This window comes from Lissotriton vulgaris, chromosome 8, assembly GCF_964263255.1.
Source record: "Lissotriton vulgaris chromosome 8, aLisVul1.2, whole genome shotgun sequence".
NCBI classification, from domain to species: domain Eukaryota; kingdom Metazoa; phylum Chordata; class Amphibia; order Caudata; family Salamandridae; genus Lissotriton; species Lissotriton vulgaris.
In genome coordinates this window covers 1006837594-1006858444 of record NC_141696.1, presented here as the reverse complement: position 1 = coordinate 1006858444, position 20851 = coordinate 1006837594, and the positions used below count along the sequence as shown (strand labels likewise).

Genomic DNA, 20851 nt, shown 5'->3' with positions numbered 1-20851 from the left:
TATCACCTGAACAATCGAACACTGTTTTGCCATCTGAACCATTGTTTGAAGAGCAAACTCGACCTGGAAAATGTCGATATTTTCTTCGATCGCGTGATATGGACAAATAAAATTCCCTTATGTTTTTGAACGTACATTACCCCCTCACTGTTGCTATGAATATTGTGGACACTTGCATTTTTTCCTGATTTTGAGTTCTTCAATTTTGTTTTACATATCACGTGTGTTACTCTTTTGTGCAGCTAGGAGACTTATATTAAAATTGAATGCTTAATTGACTAAACCTACCATCTGGGTTGACCGTAGGGCCGTGCGGGTACCTACTTCTGTTTAGCAGGTTTCTGGCACTAGGTCGGTTACTTTTGTCGGTTTCTGGGAACTCCTGGGAATTGACAATTGCTACTCAGAACCAGGTGCGTCAAGAACGTTATGGACGGTCTTTAGAGGATGGAGTTCTCTAAGCTGTCAGAAATAGAGAGGATGTCGGCGCAAAGATCTAAATTGCATAAGATTTTACGAACGAAATGTTTTTATGTTCAGATTTTCATGTTGTTCCTGATTGTGTCTATGTTATTGGTGGGTGGAGTATATTTTGGGATCCAGTCGCTATTGCCTTCCACTTCACCTACCTCTCCCTCTCACGATCTGAATTCTGTTTTCGTTCCCACTATTTCTCCACATTCCTTTCATCTTCTGCCCCAACATGAACAGGTTAGACGTGTGGAATTCATGAACAATTCCTTTGTCCAACTTCTGAATCAGCATCAGTTGGTGATGAACACTACCAACTGTTGGGTGTGTGGGTTAATGCCACATACCATGGATAAGGGTATTCCGTATTTGGTTCTTCCCTACAGCTCCCAGGGGTCAGCTCGAGCATTCCAAATCATGTTCCGTAGTGCACTAGATTCCTACCCTCGTCGAGAGCCATGCTCTACAGACCTTGATCCAGGCCCGTACCACAAGTCATTAGCGATAGCGATTGCCGATCTGGATAGAGATATTTTTGATACATTGCTTATTCCAGAGGAAGAGGTCCGAGCCTACAAGGATCTGAGTGAGGCCGATTATAGTATGTCAGTGGGTGATAGACAGCTTAAAAGCTTGTCTCCAATCTGGATCGTACCCCACCTAGGTCATTTTTGTGTGCAAGGTCTTGGTCGAAATCCGAGAGCTCAGCTTGTGAAGAGTGCTTGTACTGAGACATACGTTTTACCGATGCTCTCTTCCCCTGTATTTTTGACTGCCAAGGGTACTTATTTTGTCTGTTATGATCACGCTTATACGTGGTTGCCCCGTGACTTCTCGGGCACATGTTATATCGCAAATCTTTTGCCACCGACTTTTAGAGTTGCCTCAGATTATCACAAGACTAGAGTTGTGAGAGGCGTTATTAGCAAAGAGGACACTGCCGGTCAAGAAGCAGGAGACTTCTTTAAGGGTTTCTTACCGTTTTGGGGACCTATGGTCAATAGTAGGAACCTGAGACAGTTGACTCGTGTGGTAGAATCAACTGCTAATATAACTGCAAGTGCTCTTGGTAACCTGACAGCAGAGCTTCAAGCGGATAGACTTATGACGTTACAGAACCGAATGGTTCTAGATGTTGTTCTTGCAGACAGAGGTGGTGTGTGCAAGGTGATCCATTCGAGCTGCTGTATTTTCATACCTGATAATGCTCCAACTGTTTATCAAGCCATCTCGAAGTTGCATAAAATCTCTGAGTCCATACACGTGGACGAAGGTGATTGGACGCTTCTAGGATGGTTTTGGGGTCTGATGTCGACTTGGGGTTGGAAGATTCTGATGATTGTAGGGGTTGTTGTGACGTTTCTGTTCACGTGTTGTCTTTGTGTGCAGTGTGGTCCTGCCTTATGTGGCCTCTGTGCTACAAAGTGTATAAGAAGGCCATCTGTTACCAGAGAGACATTGGTGGATAGAATAATGTTCCAGCAACATCTAAACGATCTGATGAATATCGATATTGATTCTGATATCGACTAGTGCTTGCCTACATGAGGGCAAAAGGAGCGTCTGAGGTTCCGTGAGAATCGTAAGGACGTTTTGGGCTTGATCGGATATGGATGAGTTTGGTATCTATGAACCGCAAATGACGAGTTTAGTAGGTGTACGTGTTTTCGCTACACTACTTAGAAGGGTTCGTCTTATTTACGGGTTTCTTCATCTGAACCCTCGGGTTCCATTTTAGATACGGCATCCATTTTGTTTCTTGCCCTCATGTAGCCGGCGAGCGGACAATGTCCGCCTGATGACCCTGGGATGCCTAAGCTCTTGCGGAAGATGTAGAATCCTTTGAGTGTGTCTTTATGACTAGGGGAATGACACAGCAGAAGCAGATGGCTCCGCTCGAGGCTCATCTTGCCGTGCTGGTCTATTGTTTCAGCCTTGCATGCGCTAGGCTCAAATCCTTTGATCCTGTGATCACGCTTCCGATATTGCCCCCACACTCTTTTCAATCTGTTGTCTGTCTTTGTTTTCCTTGCACCTGTTCCTGTCCCTTCTCTTAGCTCGTTTACAACTAGAATGGAATGTGCCTAATGGTGGGATAGCATGCTTTTACAGTTGGGAACCGGCAATATTACTGTAATTATGTTCCGGTCTCCTGAAAACAGGAATGCGACCCTTTTGAAGTTTACTGTGGGAACTGAGTTGTAACCTTTTGTTCGTATGTTGTGCAATGACGAAAATGTGTGTAAAAGGAGCGATCCACTTTTTGTAATTCGAAGCAGACTCTCTGAACATACACTCTGTTGTACTTCTAGCGATTTCTGTGTCCCTGCAGTAAATAAACGCTGATCTTTGATGCCGAAGGAAGTGTCCCGTGTCTCTTTGATTTGTACGCCGGAACAGGTATCCCCTCGAAAGTTTCAGGTGTTATGCCCTGTCACCGCTGGGCCTTAATTTAGCCCAGTCCTTCAGAAGTGGATGGGTTACAAATGTACAAAAGACTATTGTCTGCCTTTGCAGTAAACTTAATATCAAGTGATTTGAATCGAAGACCCGTATAGTGAGTGAAGCATTTGATTGAGTCTAGAAAGAGTTCCAATGCATGGATAAAAAGAAGGGGAGAAAGGGGACATACCTGTCTGGTCCCTCTAAGAAGAGGGAAATAACGGGACCGACAACCATTTACCCAAATGGAAGTGGTCGGAGCTGAGTAGAGAAGTTGAATGTATTGGAGGATGGGAGGGCCGAAACCATGCCATTTAAGGGCACTGAAAACCAAATCCTAATTAACCCTATTGAACGCTATTTTAGCATCCAATGTTATAGCGGCTAAAGAAGAATCTAATTTAAAAGCCAGAGGAATGATATTAAGGAAAGTGCGTGAATTATCAGTAATGGAATGACCTTTGACAAATCCGGATTGATATATATTAACAAGATCAGGGATAACTTTATTGATACGTATGGCGAGTAATTTTGCAAAGATTCTACAGTCAGTATTAATCAAAGAGATGGGCCTATAGTTTTTACAAAGCGACAGATCTTTATATTTTTTAGGTATAAGACAGAGCATAGCTTGACTAAAGGTACCTTGCGCTGTACCGTTGGTAAGAAAGTGATTAACTGAAGAAAGAAGGTGAGGAGTCAAAATTGATTTAAATTGGAGGAAGAATCGAACCGAAAAACCATCTGGGCCCGGAGTCTTATTTTTAGGCAGAAGGTAGATAGCATCGATGATTTCTTATTCAGAGATGTGGGAATTCAATGAAGAGAGATCAACTTGGCTCTTGGGAGACTTAGGAATTCGTTGAAAAAATGAGTCAATAAGATCTGTAGAAGAAGAAGATTCTGGGGTGTACAAAGAGGTGTAATAATCAGTAAAACAACTGAAAATCCTACAATCTGACAGATGCAGATTTCCCGATGGATCCTAATAGCAGCAATTTTAGTTTTTTGCTTTTTAATTTTAAGATAATGTGCGAGAGACCTGCCAGCTTTACTCCGTCCACCGTACATTTTTGCATTGAATTTAAGAAGGTTGTTACATGCTGAGTCCAGAGATTGTTTATTGTATTGCATTTTTGCTTTAATATGTTTGAATAGTGTGTTCTAATATTTTAATTTGTTTAAGGATAGATAAAGACTCTGAGAGAGCTTTCTCCTTTTTCCGGGAGACTAAGTCAATAATAAAACCTCTGGCGGAAGCTTTGAAGGCATCCCAAATTAAATGAAATTGAGAGCCAAAAGGGATAATATGGAGAAAGAATTCTTGAGCAAAGGACAAAAACGTTTCTAAGAACTGAGAATCTAAAAGAAGAGACTTGTTAAAGCACCTTTGCCTAGGTGAGGGTGTAGGAGAGGGATGTTCTATGTCTAAAATGATGGGGCATGTTCAGAGATAAGGATGGAGCAAATCTCAATAATATTCATGAATTGTAGGGTGTGTTGAGTGAGAAAAATATAATCTATCCGGGAGTGGGATCGGTGAACAGGGGAAAAAAGAATATTCTAGGACATCCAGGTGTGAATTCTCCATGCATCAACTAGTCCCCTTGCAGTGATTGCTTTATGAAAGGTTTTTTTGCATCTTGTTGGGGACATATTTGGCTTGAGATTTTCAGTCCAGAAAGGGATCCATGAGTTGGTTACAGTCTCCACCCACAATCAAATTGTCAGTAACATGTGAGGAGAGAAGGGTGGAAAAATCAGACCAAAAGGATGAGTCAATACTATTTGGGACGTATACATTACAAAAGGAGAAAGGAGTGCTATTAATTGTAACATCTAAGAAAAGCCATCTACCTTTAGTATCTTTAGATTCATTCTGTAAATGAACAGTCAATAATTTATGGAACAGAATAACAACACCATTCTTATTACTGTCAGCTGGGGAGCAAAATATTTTGCCCACCCAGTGCTGACGTAATGAAGATAAATAGATAAATCTTGTAATCTGAGGTGTGATTCTTGTAACATAGCAATATGACATTTCAATTTAGCAAGGTGGGACAACACTCTCTGCTTCTTAACATGATTATGCATACATTTTACATTCCATGAAATGATGCAGAGATTTATCATAGATAAAGTTCGGAAAAGGGTAAACAATTACTAAGTATAGGAGATGTAAAAGAGATGTAGGTTAAGGTGTTAGGAAGCAAAATAGAATACAAATGTGAAAAAAGGAGGGGAATGAAAAAAAGAGAGTAGCAAAAAGGGGGAAGAATATATAAAGTCTCTTGGTTTAATAAAAGAAGTGATTAAAAATGAGAGAATAAAAACCCCGTTATGAAAGAGAAAAAGAAGAGCAACAAACTCAGTTTAGAAAAAGACCATGGAGAAAAAGAAGAAGTAGAGAGGCAAGATAGAGTAGAAGAAGTAGGGAGAAAAAGCATATTTGCCAAGTGAGAGATGGAGAGAAAAAGATGACATACAAAGGAGGGAAAGGAGGGAGAGAAAAAAGGGGAGGAGGAGAGCAGAGTCTCCCAAGAAAAGATGACATAACGCCTGAAGGTTTTAGTTATAAAGGACACTGTGAGGAAGAACATTAACCTGCGAGGGTTGGCGGCGAGGAACAAGACAGCCACACATGTTAAGAGACACCGAGAGAAGAACAAGATTACCTTTTTTTTTAAATAGAAGTAGGAGTAAGAGGAATACCAAAGACAAAGGCAAACGATGGAACAAAAGGAAGGGAAGTTAAGAACCAGAAAAGAGGAATTGCAGCAAAATGAATCGCACAGTACAGACAAAGGGAGCACCAGAGGGGAGGAGCGTCAACATAAATTCTATGGAGGGGATGCCTGAAAACTGTGGAAGATAACATACAAAGACAAAGTTAAAGTTTACCAGCTACATAATAAGCATAATGAAACAAACCAAAACAGAAACAACATAGAACAATTAAGGCTTGCTCAGTTCCATAAGTTCTCCTTTATGCGCATGGAAGAACTTCCGGAGGTCGGCAGGGTCTTTAAAACTCAAAGTTCTTTCTTTATAGGTTACTTTGAAGAAGCAAGGATGTATGAGACCATAGCGGGCATTCATGGATCTCAAGTCAGGTCGAAGGTTAAGAAACTACTTCCGCCGGTTCGCAGTTGGCTTGGAAATATCTTGACTGAAGAAAACTCTATGGCCAGACCAAAGCATCTGTTTGTGTTGCTTAGCTGCGTTCAAAATTGCCATGAGATCCGAGTAGAGAAGAAAATAAGCAATTATACCTCTTGGTTTAGATGAGGAGGATGCACTCTGTGGTCCCAACCGATGAGCTCTTTGAATATTAAAGTCCATGTATTTTGGTAGACCAACTATCTGAAGGACTTGAGTTTTCAAAAATGTAATCATATCTAATCCTTCAGAACCTTCTGGAATACCATAAATGCATAGATTGTTATGCCTATTTTGATTTTCTAAGTCCTTTGTAGATTTTTTGAGCAAACTGACTTCTTGGGTGAGGCAATCGACTATAGCGAGAACATCTTGAGCATCACTGACTTTTTGTTCCACATCCGAAAGCCTCCAATCCAGGCCAGACAATTTCTCGTCTAACCTCTGTAGAGTGGCAGCTGTGTCAGTCATGAAAGGACAAATGAGGCGTAATTCCTCCATTATATCTTCCAACGTAAGGAGGAGTGGTGATTTAGAAGGAGAGGGGGGGTCCTTCTTAATGTGTTTACCAGAACAAGAAGCTGCATCTTTCTGCCCACCAGAAGAAGCTCCCTTTGGTTTATTTGGATGACAAGAATCCATGGTGGCAACAGAGAGGAAATATAAGCAGCCGTGAATTATGTAACAAAAAAAAACCAACACAACGAGGAGACAGCTTTGTTAAAATGACCAGCAAATTGTCACCAAGTGATAGCAATAAGTAGGAAGTAGAATGCAGTAAGAATAAACCTTACAAGGTTAATGAAAGGTAATTGTGCATTCAAAATTTGTTATAAAAATAAAAAGAGAAAGAGTTCCGCACATCCTCACTAAATAGGTGAAAATACCTCCAAAATTGTGCAGAGAAGCTGGTCACAACTACTATATTAGGGAAGAGAATGTCATCCAATTAATTACCAGTTCCTTTTAACAACATAAAAGGAAATATCACCAAGTGATAGCAGTAAGTAGGAAGTAGAATGCAGTAAGAATAAACCTTACAAGGTTACTCAAAGGTAATTTTGCATTCAAAATGTTTTAATAAAAAAATAAAGGAAAGGAGTCCCACACAACCTCACTAAATAGGTGAAAATACCTCCAAAATTGTGCAGAGAAGCTGGTCACAACTACTATATTAGGGAAGAGGCTGTAATCCAATTAATTACCAGTTCCTTTTAACAACATGAAAGGCAATGAAACAAACTGATTTATCTCTGTGAAAGATTGAGCGAATCATAGTCAGCCTTGACAGAGAGAGAAGTTTTCAAAGTATTTATGAGTAGAACATTGTCTTCATGGTCTGGTGAATTGCCATTGAATGAAAGCCTAAGATAGCAGCCGCTGTGAGGCAAAAACAAACGGAACTCGTAGAAAGACAAAAAGACCCTCTAGAGGACTGGAAACTTGCCGTTCAGCTCTCGAACATAACTTCCGCTGGAAACCGCGATTGCGATGAAGAGGCGCTGTGTAGGAGAAGTCCCTACGTTGGTGAGCGGAGCTCGGAATGACAGAGCTCTTTAGACGGCGGCCATCCTCCTTCGCCGCTGCTGCATGCCTCCAATGCCTTTTATTTATCGGTTTCAAAACCAACATGCAAATAGCTTAAACTTTCGCAAATGCGAAACCTATTGCATTGCAAATGCTTCTTTGTGTTTACATTGGTGCACAAACATGGCTCTGTGTGTGGGAAGCATTGCTGAGAGACCCAATAGCTCATGTTTATTTATTTATTTATTTAAAGAGTTTTATATAGCGCTGGCTAAACCCTAAGGTATCAGAGCGCTTTACGCTATCAGCTGTTTTGTAGACGCTGCCGCTGTTTGACCCGGATGAAATTATCTTCCAAATCTCGACGATTCAAAACGCGAGAATATAACTACTACAATTGAACGAGCCCCAAGCGTCTTGCTGAGCTCAATCACGACTATCAGAAGAGTTTAAAGTGTCTTGCTGAGTACAATCTCAAAGCGCTCCCATTCTTTGGAAGTTGCAGAGTTCATCATCTTTAATTGATTGATCCTGAAAATACGTCACTGACCTGGCTAGGAAGTGTATATGTTGATTGTAACACAGGGTCTACATTGAAATGCTTTTATTCTTTGTCCTGAAGATAGTCTTATGAAATTACAATACAAAGACCGAAACGTCGACAACAGTGTCTAATTCTGCTCCTGATTCATCTTCTACAATTGATTTTCATCTACTTTTTAAGTTGAAGTCAATGTTGTCAATTCTGTTAGCAGTCTAGACCCTTTATGATATACCAGTGGAACATGTGATATACTCCCAGTATATCTTACTTTGCATTATTCTGTACCCTATTTTATCCAATGATCAATTCTTTATTTTGAAGTAAAAGAACAAACTTGTTTTGACTCTAAAACACCTGGTTTTTGTATTATTTCATATAATGTTAGTGTGGTAACATTATTTATTTACACTATTAATTCATTTTTCTCAGCAACAAGTTCTTAACAGTGCGAATAATCAAATAAGTTAAGTTCCGCACTAGCTGACCATTCACAATAGAAATAGAATCACTTGCTGGCCCTACTCACCATTTACTTACCTGAGAATCAACAATGTAACAGAAAAAGATCAACAATTACACAATACATCAAAAAATAGGCAATACAATTAGGAGAGGAGAGAAAGGAGAGAGAAAAGTTTTGGAGGGGCAGGGGAGGTAAGAAAGGAAGGAGACAACAAGGAGAGATGAAAGGAAGTCTGTCTAAAGACCGACTGGGTACGTGACGACCAGGGGGGAATCCACGGCCCATCTCCCCTATAGCTAAACCAGGTAGCTCAATCGGGCATCAGACAAAATAGGTCAGTCTCAATACATTGAGAGAGGAGAGAAGGAGAGACATAAATAGAGGGAGGATGCGGGAAGAGACGAAAGGAAGTCTGTCTAAAGACTGACTGGGTAGGTGACGTCCAAGGAGGGAATCCCCAGCCTGTCTCTCCTATAGCTAAACCAGGTAGCTCCATCGGGCATCAGACAAAATAGCTAGATCTCAATTGACAAGGGAAAATTCACAGATAAACAGGGTGGGGACTAAGGGCCAGGACAGGTGGGGGCAAAGGTAAGTGGATTTTCTGATGAATTGAAAGATGACTCTTTTGCTTGAAAGCCTTGTCACATTTAGTACATTTATATGGTTTCTCCCCTGTATGGGTTTTCAGATGAACTGAAAGATGACTCTTTTGCTTGAAAGCCTTGTAACATTTAGTACATTTATAAGGTTTCTCCCCTGTGTGGATTTTCAAATGAACTGAAAGATGACCCCTTCGCCTGAAAGTCTTGTCACATTCCGTACATTTATATGGTGACTCCCCTGTGTGGACTCTCTTATGTATGTACAGATTATCATTCCGCTTGAAAGCCTTATCACATTCAGAACATTTATAAGGTTTCTCTCCAGTGTGAGTTCTCTGATGTACTGTCAGTCTTTTCTTCAGAATGTATGACTTGTCACATTCAGGACATTTAAAGGGTTTCTCACCAGTGTGATATCTCTGATGTACTAATAGATCAGTCTTCAGAACAAAAGCCTTGTCACATTCGGAGCATTTATATGGTTTCTCTCCCTTGTGATTTCTCGGGTGTAATGACAGTATATATTTACGTTTGAATGCCTTGTCACACAGTGAAGTAGTGTGGCTCACTGGTTAGAGGCGGCAGACCCGAGAGCAGAGGACGTCCGGGACCAGGGTTCGATTCCCGGCGTGGCAGGTTTCTAGACCAGGGTCAGCGGACTCGATAATTCTCTCGCCTCGGTGCCCACTCTGATCAGCGATCACACTCGGCAACTCTGGGCATTAGCTTGCCTCATCTTCACTAACGGCCCCACCAGACCGCCGGGGATGCCTGGTCTCACCCTGGAGATACCCATCAAGGGACCATCTCTCAGGGAAGCCAGGAAGGGTTTCGCAGCGGTTGAAGCGCCTTGGGACCCTCCGGGTAAGTAGTGCGCTATATAAATGCCTATACATACATACATACATACATACATACATACAGTAAGTACACTTATATGGTTTGTCTCCAGTGTGATCGCTCAGCGGCTGCATTAGAAGAAATCTGGTTTTGAAACCCTTATCACACTCAGAACATTTGTATGGAATCTCACCACTGGGAGACATGTGATGCCTCCTTAACTGTTCTTTTGTAATGAAAGCCTTCTCACATTTCGAACATCCATAAGGTTTTATTCCAGTGTGAACTCGCTGATGTATTATCAATGGTGCCTTTGTACTGAAAGCCTTCTCACATTCAGAACATTTATATGGTTTCTCACCAGTGTGAGTTCTCTGGTGACTGATTAGTCCACCTATTCCATTAAAAGCTTTTTGACATTCAGAACATTCATATGGTTTCTTGCCGGTGTGATTTCTTTGGTGTATTATTGGCTGGCCCTTTGTGATGAAACACTTGTCACACTCAGAACAGGAGTATGGCGTCTCACCACTGTGAGACATTTGATGTTTATTTAACTGTCCTTTTGTAGTGAAAGCTTTCTCACATTGAGATCATCCATAAGGTTTAATCCCAGTGTGAACTCGCTACTGTATTATCAGTGCTGACTTTGAACAGAAAGCCTTCTCACATTCAGAACATTTATCTGGTTTATCGCTAGTATGTGTTCTCAGACGGCTTATCAGACCTGCTCTTTCACTTAAAGCCTCATTACATTCAGAATATCTATTTGGTTTTTCACCATTGCGAATTCTCTTATGTGAAGGTAAATCACTCTTTTGCGTGAAAGCCTTATTACATTCATAGCATCTATATGTTTTTTTCCCAGTGTGAATTCTTTCATGTGATGATAATTTATTAATTTTCTAGAAAGTCTGGTCACATTGAGAACATTTATATGGTTTCTGCGTAGTGTGATTTCTGTGATGTAGTATTAGTTCACCCTTTTGATTGAAAGCCTTGTGGCACTCAGAACCTTCACCTGCATGAGGCTGTTGATCTATCATCTTCTGTGCCTTTGTAATGAACGTCTGGTCATACTCAGTGCATTTATAAGGTCTTAGTTCAGTGTAAACAGACGTTTGTCCAATGAGAGTGCCATTTGTGATAAAGCCTTCACATTTGGGACATTGAAATGTTTATTTTTCAGTATAGTTTTGTTCGCTTGCTATCAAATAGCTTTTTCTAATAAAAGCATTGGTAAACACTGTAGATGTATTTGGTCTAAATATACTGAGATCTCCTTAATGTTTTTTTCCAGATGGGTATTTATATAAAAATCTCTGTTACATTTAGATCATTTGTCACCTCCTCCATAATGCACACATTTTGTTTAAATAAATATTCCTTGAAATCAAATCCTAGAGCAACTGGGTATATGAATGTAGCTTCTCCTGTGTCTGTCCAAGTTAGTAATTTCAAGTTAGCTACATTTTACTTGCAACATATAGATGAAAAATAACCTCTCTACACTCTAAATTCTTACCAGTAACGTTACAACTGCAAAGTTGTTCACCTAAATGAAGTGCTTTTGCATTGATAAAGCAAGTAAATAATTTCTATGCCTAGTCCCACTCTGTACAGGTTTTCAGCTAAGTTAACAGTGTGGCGGCATAATTTCTCCATTGGCTCTAATATTTCCTTTCTCGTTGGTATGAAGTTAATATTACAGCATTAGGTGCCATTTTAAAGCACTGCTAGTGCACAAATATGATGTTTTCCCTGTATGGCACATGTGATTTGTTAGAAGATAGCCGTTTTTCATATTATGCACTCTTCTCATATTCAGTGTTTATTTACATGGCAAAGCTCTGTGCTAGCCTCTCAAGTGGGGATATTTTGAAGTGCTTTTAGAGTCGCCTTTTACGCATAAGACAGCAAGGAGTTGATTTACTCATGGATAGAGTTCTCTGTATACATTTTCTATTGTTATCCTGGTTACTTTAGTCTGGAAACATTTTTTACATTCTATACATTTGTATGGTCTTTCTCCTTTGTAGGTCACTTGAGTTCCTTGTAATGTTAATATGTAGACATACTCATGAGATACTCCTTTGTTTTGCGGTACTATGTCACATTCATCAAACACTCATCATTCCATTGGTGTCTGCTACCAATTCTTCACTGTTTGCGCAAGGAGCGCACATCAGTAGCAACTGTAGAGCTTATTTAGTGGAATAAAGTCTCCAAAAACAGTTTTGTACTTTTCAGTGGGTTGGAGTCTCAAAGGCTGAATTGCAATTCCTGGTGTCCACGATATTCATCAGACAATTGCTGTTATTCTGGATTTCTTTCATTGTTCTGGTTTCCTGTCCCTCATTCCTCCGGTTTGTTTTTCCTCATTTTTATCCGCGTGAACTGAGACCCGAGAGCGGCTCCGAGGAAGGAGGAGGAACAGCGCCGACAGCAGAGCAGGGCCCCTCAGAGGAACGCAGCATCCTGATCACAAGCAATTCACAAGCTCATTATGTGCTCCAGCATTCCACCTGAATGGAAATACATACAGGTTTATCACAAAATCCTGGAGTATTTAATGAGCTTGTGAATTGTTATTGGGATGCTGCATTCCACAGTCTGTAATGTTAGACCTTGGGCCTCTTGGCCCCCAGTTGAGTTTATACCCAGGAAATGTGTTCTCTCCAAAACATTTACTGCTAATACTACAAAGGAAGAATAAAATAAAAAAGTCCCTGTAAACGGCAAAAAGTGGGAGGATTGCTAAAGTTGGGAGCTGCTGCTGGGAGGAAACAATGGAGGATAAGGAGGGATAAAGAAGGGGCAGTAACCAATTGCAAACAAGCCTTTTGGAAATAGTCCAAAATTACAAATCACTAGAGAGGCTTGCGTGTTTTCTGAACTCTACTGTTCCTGTGGTTGGGATATTGTTTCTCTCTGACCCCTTAATTCGCGCCTGTCTCAGTTCTTCCCTAGCCTTCTTTTCCTTTCGCCACCCAGCCCCTGAAGCCTCCCTTCCCTTTCCAATCACGTACCGGCTGCAACTCTCCTGAGTTGCAGCGGGGGAGTTGCGCTTCCCAGCACGACCACCAATCTTTGCTCCAGGTACTATAGCCTTGTCGTCTTCACCCGCTGTCCTCTGTTCCTCTGCGGCAGAAGATGGACTCCTGTCTTCGTTTCTCCACTCGGTGCCTCCTCACCGGGACCTGGCTTGTCCTTTTCTTCTTTAATGTAATTTGGGTCCATGCTATCTTTTCCGGTGTCTTTCGGTTGCCACCCCCTTCCTTCTCCTCCAATCCAGTGATTGGCTGCTAGTGACTGTAGGCCCATCTTCCTTTTCCATCAGAGGCTCTTCATTGTATGGGTTAACCTCTTCATCCTCTTTATTTACAGGGAATGAGCAGTCAGAGTGGTTCGTGGGGCAGAGATGAAAGAGGTAAGTGAGGGTGGATTGTGGGTGTTGGATTGGGGTCCCTTAAGGGTACTAAGTTATTTTCGGGGGTGGGGCCTGTCCATTCTCACAAACGGCTATTTCCAGTTTGTGGTTCATTTGAATATACTAGGTGAGGCATACCTGAGAAGTGTGGCTCAATGATTAGAGCAGCAGACCCTGATGCAGAGGTCTAGCCCGGGACCAGGGTTCAATTCCCCGCCTCGGCGGGTCTTGGGCTCAAAAATTCCACAGACCTGATAATTCTCGCCTCAGTGCCTATTCCAATCATGGAGTCCCACTCTGCAACTCTGGGCAATAGCTTGCTTAATCTCCATAACGGCCACCACAACGCTAAGGATGCCTGGCCTCCACATTGGGGGTGCCCAGGAGTGGACGCCTCACAGGGAAAGCCAGGATGGGTTCCACAGCGTATTCGTACAAGCGCCTTGAGACCCTTGCGGGTGAGTAGTACGCTATGTAAGTATCAATTTACATTACATTACATTACAGTTAAACATGGTGTAATCGCTGGTCTGATCATTTAATGAACTGCCAGACGTTATAAACTGATTTAAACTCAAAAGTGACGGGTTTCTGTTGGGCAGTCTATTAACGTTAGTACTCTGGAGTAAACACAGTGCAGTAGTTATAGTGCCCATCCAAGTGGCATCATTTAAAATGATGGGGCTCGTCTGCAGATCATGATGAAGGCCCATTGATACTCTAATTTCTCACAAATATTCATTAGCCTTGGACTATTTGGGGGCCCTTGAATTGTTGTGCTGTAGGGGCCTATATTACGCCCTTGGCCCATTCCTCTCAATACCACTGTGGTGGGAAAAATAATTCATTGTGTTGTTTGTGAGAATTGAACTTCTTAAAATCTGTTTTTCAAATGTCAATTCCTGTAAAATATATATCCAAAATAAAGTTTGCAAATGAAACACACTTGCAAGAAAAAGACATCCAAGTGGCAGTTTCAAACAATGGGAGGAAACCATAGCAAGTGAATATCTGACCTTTGCTCAAACCTTTTTTCTTCATGGTAAGCTTACAAGAAATGGAATATTGGGTTTCAGAGCAATTGTTCACTTGTGAAAACATGCTAGTGTAGATTCAGTTTCACAGTGTAGAACTGTAGGGAAGACAAAAGACGAGCTGAAAATACCTGCATCTCTGGTTTCAGCAGAAAACTGTTTCAACCACAAGTGTGCAAGGAAAATAACTTTGTTCAGTGAAAGCGAAAAGATCAACTTTGTAATCTTCGCTGGGATGTCAAAATTCAGGAATTTCCCAAAACGTTGTGGATGAAGATGAAGGAAAAAAGGCCTAAGCGAAAAATACAGTTGTTAGAATACTAGGGGCCAGATGTAGGAGAGAAAATACCGACCGGTAACAGACAATTTCAGCCGTTACCGTCCGGTATTTAGGATTTAGCATGTAGGGGCCATCATTTTACAGAATTGGTAAATTTACCGATTCGGTAAATTTACCGATTCTGTAAAATACCGAATCGGTAATTTTACCGATTCGGTAAATCCACATGTAGGAGACACTCTCAAGAGTGTCACAGGCCCTTAAGAATCAGTATTTTACCACCCAATCCAATTGGGTGGTAAAATACCGAATTCAGGTGTGCATGCACATCTGTGCATGCGCACCTGTGCAATGTGACCCACAGACATGCCCTTAGAGCATGTCTGTGTGCCACATGGCACACAAGTCCAGAATTGAGGTGCTAGAGGGTGTCAAAGTGACACTCCCTGCACCCTTGCAGGATTCGATATTTACCGATTCGGTAAATACCAAATCGGTATTGCCCATTTATTCCTATGGGCTTCATGGCCCATAGGAATTGCGATTCTCATATTTACATGACTAGAGAATCTGGATTTCATTAAAGACTCGGAGGCTGACATTATGTATAAATCTTTAATGCAGATCCCAGCAGCCGCATCACAATATAACAGTTCCAAAATAGAACAAAGGCAACAGCTAAGAGCCATGAGCCAACAACACACAGCCTCTTTTAAATGAGGAAAAAAAGTAGAAAGTTCAGGAAGAGTTCAAAGGCTTGAGAAGAAGAATCCACAACGGAGGAGGTGGAAGGCAGGACATCACGAAACTTGACCGTAGAAGGAAGAAACCCAGGAAGGGCGATCCAGGAAGGACATTCTCCGGATCAGGCAACATCTGAAAGGACAAAGAAATTAGTCCAAGAAGTCCAAAGGAAACAAATCCAAACATGTCACAAGGTTAAACAAGGCAGAAAGCATTGTAATAAATTACAATAAATTGTACATGGTAAAATAGAAACGCCAATACAATAGAAACGCCTCCGGTGGAGGGAGGGGGGGATAATGTCAGCCTCCGAGTCTTTAATGAAATCCAGATTCTCTAGTCATGTAAATATGAGAATCGCAGTTTCATTACAAGACCGGAGGCTACATTATGCATGTTGGAAGCTTCCTAAAACAGCATCAGACATGTGTTGGATAGGTTTACAGTAATGACGAGCAAAGGTACCTGCATTGGACCAGTCAGCAGCTTTCAAGATGTCATCCAACCTACCTCCAGACCAAAGTGATTTGCTAGCCATAGCGCATCAATGGGCAATACCGATTCGGTATTTACCGAATCGGTAAATACCGAATCCTACCGATTCGGTAATTCTCAAATTCGAATTACCTACATCTCCCCCTTCATATTTACCGACTCTTAAATACCGATTCGGTAAAATTCGGTATTTAAGAGTCGGTAAATATGAATTACCTACATCTGGCCCTAAATCTTTTATGAAAACGCTTAAAAGAAAACTTTTACAAAACATGCATTGTAGGATCTTAAAGAACGTAATTTATTCAAGAGGGCACGATTTCCAGAGGTAATCGAAATCTTCACTGGTAGACTTACTTTTCCCCTAGGGTAAAGTCATACGATTTTACCCTGTTCATAAAATGTAACAATAGTACTAATATAGAAAGCTGTGACTGCAATCGCTTTAAATCTGTTATTCTCCCAATGCATAATTTACACAGTGTACAATTGAATGTTCTGAAAAGGTAGGCCACTGTGCAAATACCCAGTTTATTTTTGTTTTCAGGTGGTAACATTTTTTTCTTTGTAGAGAAACCCCTTTGTCTACACCCCACAAAGTTAAGGGGTGATCCGTTCGCTTTCCTTTTTTTTCCAGAAAAGCAGTATCAAGATTTGACAACTGCCCAGCCTGCAAAAACAATGTCTCACACAACATAATTGTCCAGGAGGATCGCTCCACCAAGTCCGGTAAGGGCAAAGCTAGCTACCTGGGAGGAAACCAATTTGTATGCGCTCTCCTGAATTCTAGATCTCTAATTAAAAACAGCATTGAGATAGCTGAGCTAATCCAGGAGAAAGATATTCTGATCGCATTTATTACTGAGTCTTTGACAGATGAGGGGTCGGGCCTGACCAAATAAAAGCTACACCTGAAGGGTATGCCTGCCATACATTAAACAGGCAAGGCAAAAGGGGAGGGGGACTAGCAGTAATCTATTGGCAGACGCTGAAAGCTAACTTCAGTCCGTCGCTCAGTATAGACTCGAGGCACTGGATTTTAGCTTTCGGCTGGATTACCATTCCACATTTAAAGGCACCCTGATATACAGACCGCCTGGGCCCAGGAGTCAATTTCTACTGCAAGCAGATTCATGGTTAGAAAGAGGGATTTGTGCTACTTCCCATACCATTTTAGGGGATTTCAACTTTCACTTAGAAAGGAATTATGATCCTGAAACATGTAACTTGTTAGAACTAATGAATTTGTCACATCTGGGTCAATTAGTAATAGAGACCACACACTCAGCAGGACATATACTCGATGGCATATTTTCCAACAACAGCCATCTGAGGTTTACACATACGCTCCCGGTGTTATGGTCTGACCACAGGGTAGTGCTTTTCGAGATCACAGCGCCAGTCCAAGGTATGCAGGGATCAGGGCAAAAGGAAATAACTACCAGAGCATGGAGCAAAATGAATGCCACTGAATGGCAGAATCAATTAGCTGCCACTGATCCTTTGATTCCAGAGGATCTAGATAAGGCCACATGGGCATATACTACCTGGCTGGAAGGAGCTACTAACAAACTAGTCCCTATGAAAATAGTTCGTAGCAATAGGGAACGACGTAGTGCGCCATGGTACTCACAGGAGCTTAGGAACAGTAAACTCCTCTGTAAACATCAAGAGAGGATGTGGAGGAGGGAGTACAATGTAGAGGAAAATTATAAATATAAATCCTGCTTATCAGATTACAAAAAACTACTACATAAAGCAAAACAAGACTTCTTTGTAAAGAAAATACAGTCGGCAAAAAACTCCACTAAGGAACTATTTAAGACGGCTGCAACCCTAGCGCATCCTCCATCAAATCCCATGGCTGCTAGCCAAGAACTGTGTACCAAAATAGCCAACTTTTTCCTCAAAAAAGTGGATGATATCTACAGCACCTTTACAGTAGATATCAACTACATTCCTCAATCAAAAGTGGCTAAGGAGGAAGAGTTGGGGTACACTGTACCTCAGCTTTCCCAATTTACACCTACCACAGAGGTGGATGTCCATGCCATTCTGATGAAAATCAAATCAGGATCCCCAACAGACCCCTGTCCGCCCTCCGTACTGAAAATGGGATCAGAACCAGTCATACACACCCTAATGAATGTTAATCAATGAGTCTCTCTCAGAGGGATACTTTCCGAAAGTTTGGAAAAGGGCATCAATTTTACCTTTGATCAAGAAACCAAAACTTGACCCCATGGATGCCATTAACTTTAGACCTATATCTAGATTACCCCTTCCCGCAAAAATTACTGAAAAAATTATAAATATCCAACGGAGTCGATTTTTGGAGGAGGGTAATAAATTGGATCCCACACAGTATGGCTTCAGAGGGAGCCATAGTACTGAATCGGCCCTCATTAAATCAACGGAAGAAATCAGGGCCACTCTCGGGCAAGGAGGGAATGGAGCCCTGATTATGTTGGACCTCTCTGCGGCGTTTGACACGGTCCATCATAATGTATTAATGGACCGGCTCCAGGAGATTGGTGTCACTGGCACGGCTTGGAAATTGATTAAATATTTTCTAACCGATAGAGAGCAGACAGTTACGCTTGGAAATTTTTATGCTAAGCCTTTTTCTCTTCCGTGTGGAGTCCCTCAGGGATCATCTATGAGCCCCATGCTATTTAATCTTTATGTTTCTCAGCTTGCTCCCCTCATTGGCTCTTTTGGACTCAACTTAACCTCATACGCTGACGATACCCAGATAGTGGTCTCTGTACTTCCTAAGGAAACCCAGGAGCCAGGAAGGCGGTTTCATGACTGTATGACAGCTGTAGGTGGTTGGATGGCCCAAAACTGCTTAAAACTTAACTCGGCAAAAATGGAGGTGATTCTTTTTGGAAACAATCCGCAATTTTGAACCCCAGATTGGTGGCCAGATTCTCTGGGCCTGCTTCCTACACCAGTGAGAAAAGTGAGGAATCTGGGTTTCGTTATTGATAATAAATTAACCCATAAAGATCATATCAACTCAGTGGTGGCTACAACGTCGTACATCCTCAAATCTTGTAGAAAAATATTGGACTTTCTCCCCACAGCTAGTCAAAAAACGGTGGTCACAGCACTAGCAATGTCCAGGCTGGACTATTTTAATGGCCTATATGTCAATGTACAAGAAGGTCTCATTAGGAAACTGCAACTTCTACAAAATGCTGCTGCCAGACTGCTATCGGGCACACCAAAACACAAATCCATCTCCGCAGAAATTAAAAAGCTACATTGGCTGCCGGTTAGGAAACGAGTGTTGTTCAAGGCCCTATGCATAACTCATAAAGCATTACACTGTATGGGTCCTAAACACCTGATCCAAAATACAAAATGGTATGTCCCATCCAGATCTCTACGTTCCTCGGGTGCCAAATTGATTCGGATTCCATTGGCAAAGAAAGCCAACTGGAGTGGTAGAAGTTTCTTTGTGGGCATGGCCAAGGCATGGAATGCCCTCCCAATCTCACTTAGAGGCACAACGGAGCTGCTCCCTTTTGGAAAAGCCTTAAAACCTGGCTGTTCAACACATAAAATCTAGGCATTCTAATGTGCCTGCAGGGGATCATCATCTATAGCGCCTGGATGCCCTTGGGCAACAGTGCGCTCTACAAATATCATTAACATTAACAGTTACAATCAATCCAAGGAGAGCAAAAAAAAAGAACAAAATCAATCAAAAGAACGTAATAGCCGAATGCAATAAATAATTTTTTAACCACTGGTGATTCTTAATATAAATAAAGATATACTTTCAATTTAAGGGAGCTATAAAAAAGGCAGGAGAAAAGTAAAAGAGAGACACAGACGGAAGAGATAAAGTATAAAGAGAGAGAAAGAAAAAGAAAGAAGGCAGGAAAAAAGAGAAAATAATGGAATGCATGGGAGGAGACCCAAACCACCCAACAAATGTCTTTGATATTCCTATTTCCACTACTGTTCCATCAGGAGCCCCCAAACTTGAAGACCCCTTTTGTTCGCTCTCCTGCCCTTACAATTATACAATGCCATCTACAGATTAAACATATGAAACAGTCTGGCATACCAAGCCTGATATGTCGGAGGGTCTTCGTCCTTCCATTTTGAGAGGTTTGTTATATGGAAAACTGCTGTTGCCATGAAACACAAATAAACTTGGGTTAGGTCTAACTGTAAGGTCTCATCACAACCAAGTAGCAACAAAGTTGAAGTTAATGGGACCGCCCGCCCTATAGTTTGGGATGTATGTCGTTACAACGCATACTTTTACAACGCATACCTTTACAACGCATTTTTTACACCGAAATATCCATTACAACGCATTCCATTACAACGCATGCCATTACAACGAAATCTTTGAAACTACCTTTACAACACCTTGCACTACAACGCATACTACATTTACAATGCATACCATTACAATGCACACCATTACATTGCATGTATGGTAAGTATTGGATAGTGTAGGGGTAAAAATTACTATTCTAACTCCAGGGGGTGCAACATTAGGGTAAGTGTTGGATAGTGCAGGGGTTAAAATTACTATTCTAACTCCAGGGGGTGCAACAGTAGGGTATGTATTGGATAGTGTAGGGGTACAAATTACTATTCTAATTCCAGGGGGTGCAACAGTAGGGTAAGTGTTGGATAGTGTAGGTATGCGGTGTAATGGTGTGCGTTGTAATGACTGCGTTGTAAAGGTATGCGTTGTAGTGGTATGCGTTGTAGTGACATGCGTTGTAATGGCATGCGTTTTAATGGATGTTGGGGTGTAAACGTTTCGTTGTAAAGGTAGTGCG

At 41.4% G+C, this 20851-nt stretch overlaps 1 protein-coding gene and 1 pseudogene across 1 annotated transcript; one reads left to right on the top strand and one right to left on the bottom strand.

Moving 5' to 3' along the window:
• Positions 1 to 447: 447 nt before the first annotated feature.
• On the top strand, positions 448 to 2004 carry LOC147698241 (uncharacterized). The gene has a single exon (XM_086933413.1). The coding sequence runs from the start codon at positions 448 to 450 to the stop codon at positions 2002 to 2004; it is 1557 nt and encodes a 518-aa protein (XP_086789539.1).
• A 5318-nt stretch (positions 2005 to 7322) lies between these two features.
• Positions 7323 to 20851, bottom strand: part of LOC147698240 (uncharacterized) — a 52587-nt pseudogene continuing 39058 nt past the window's right edge.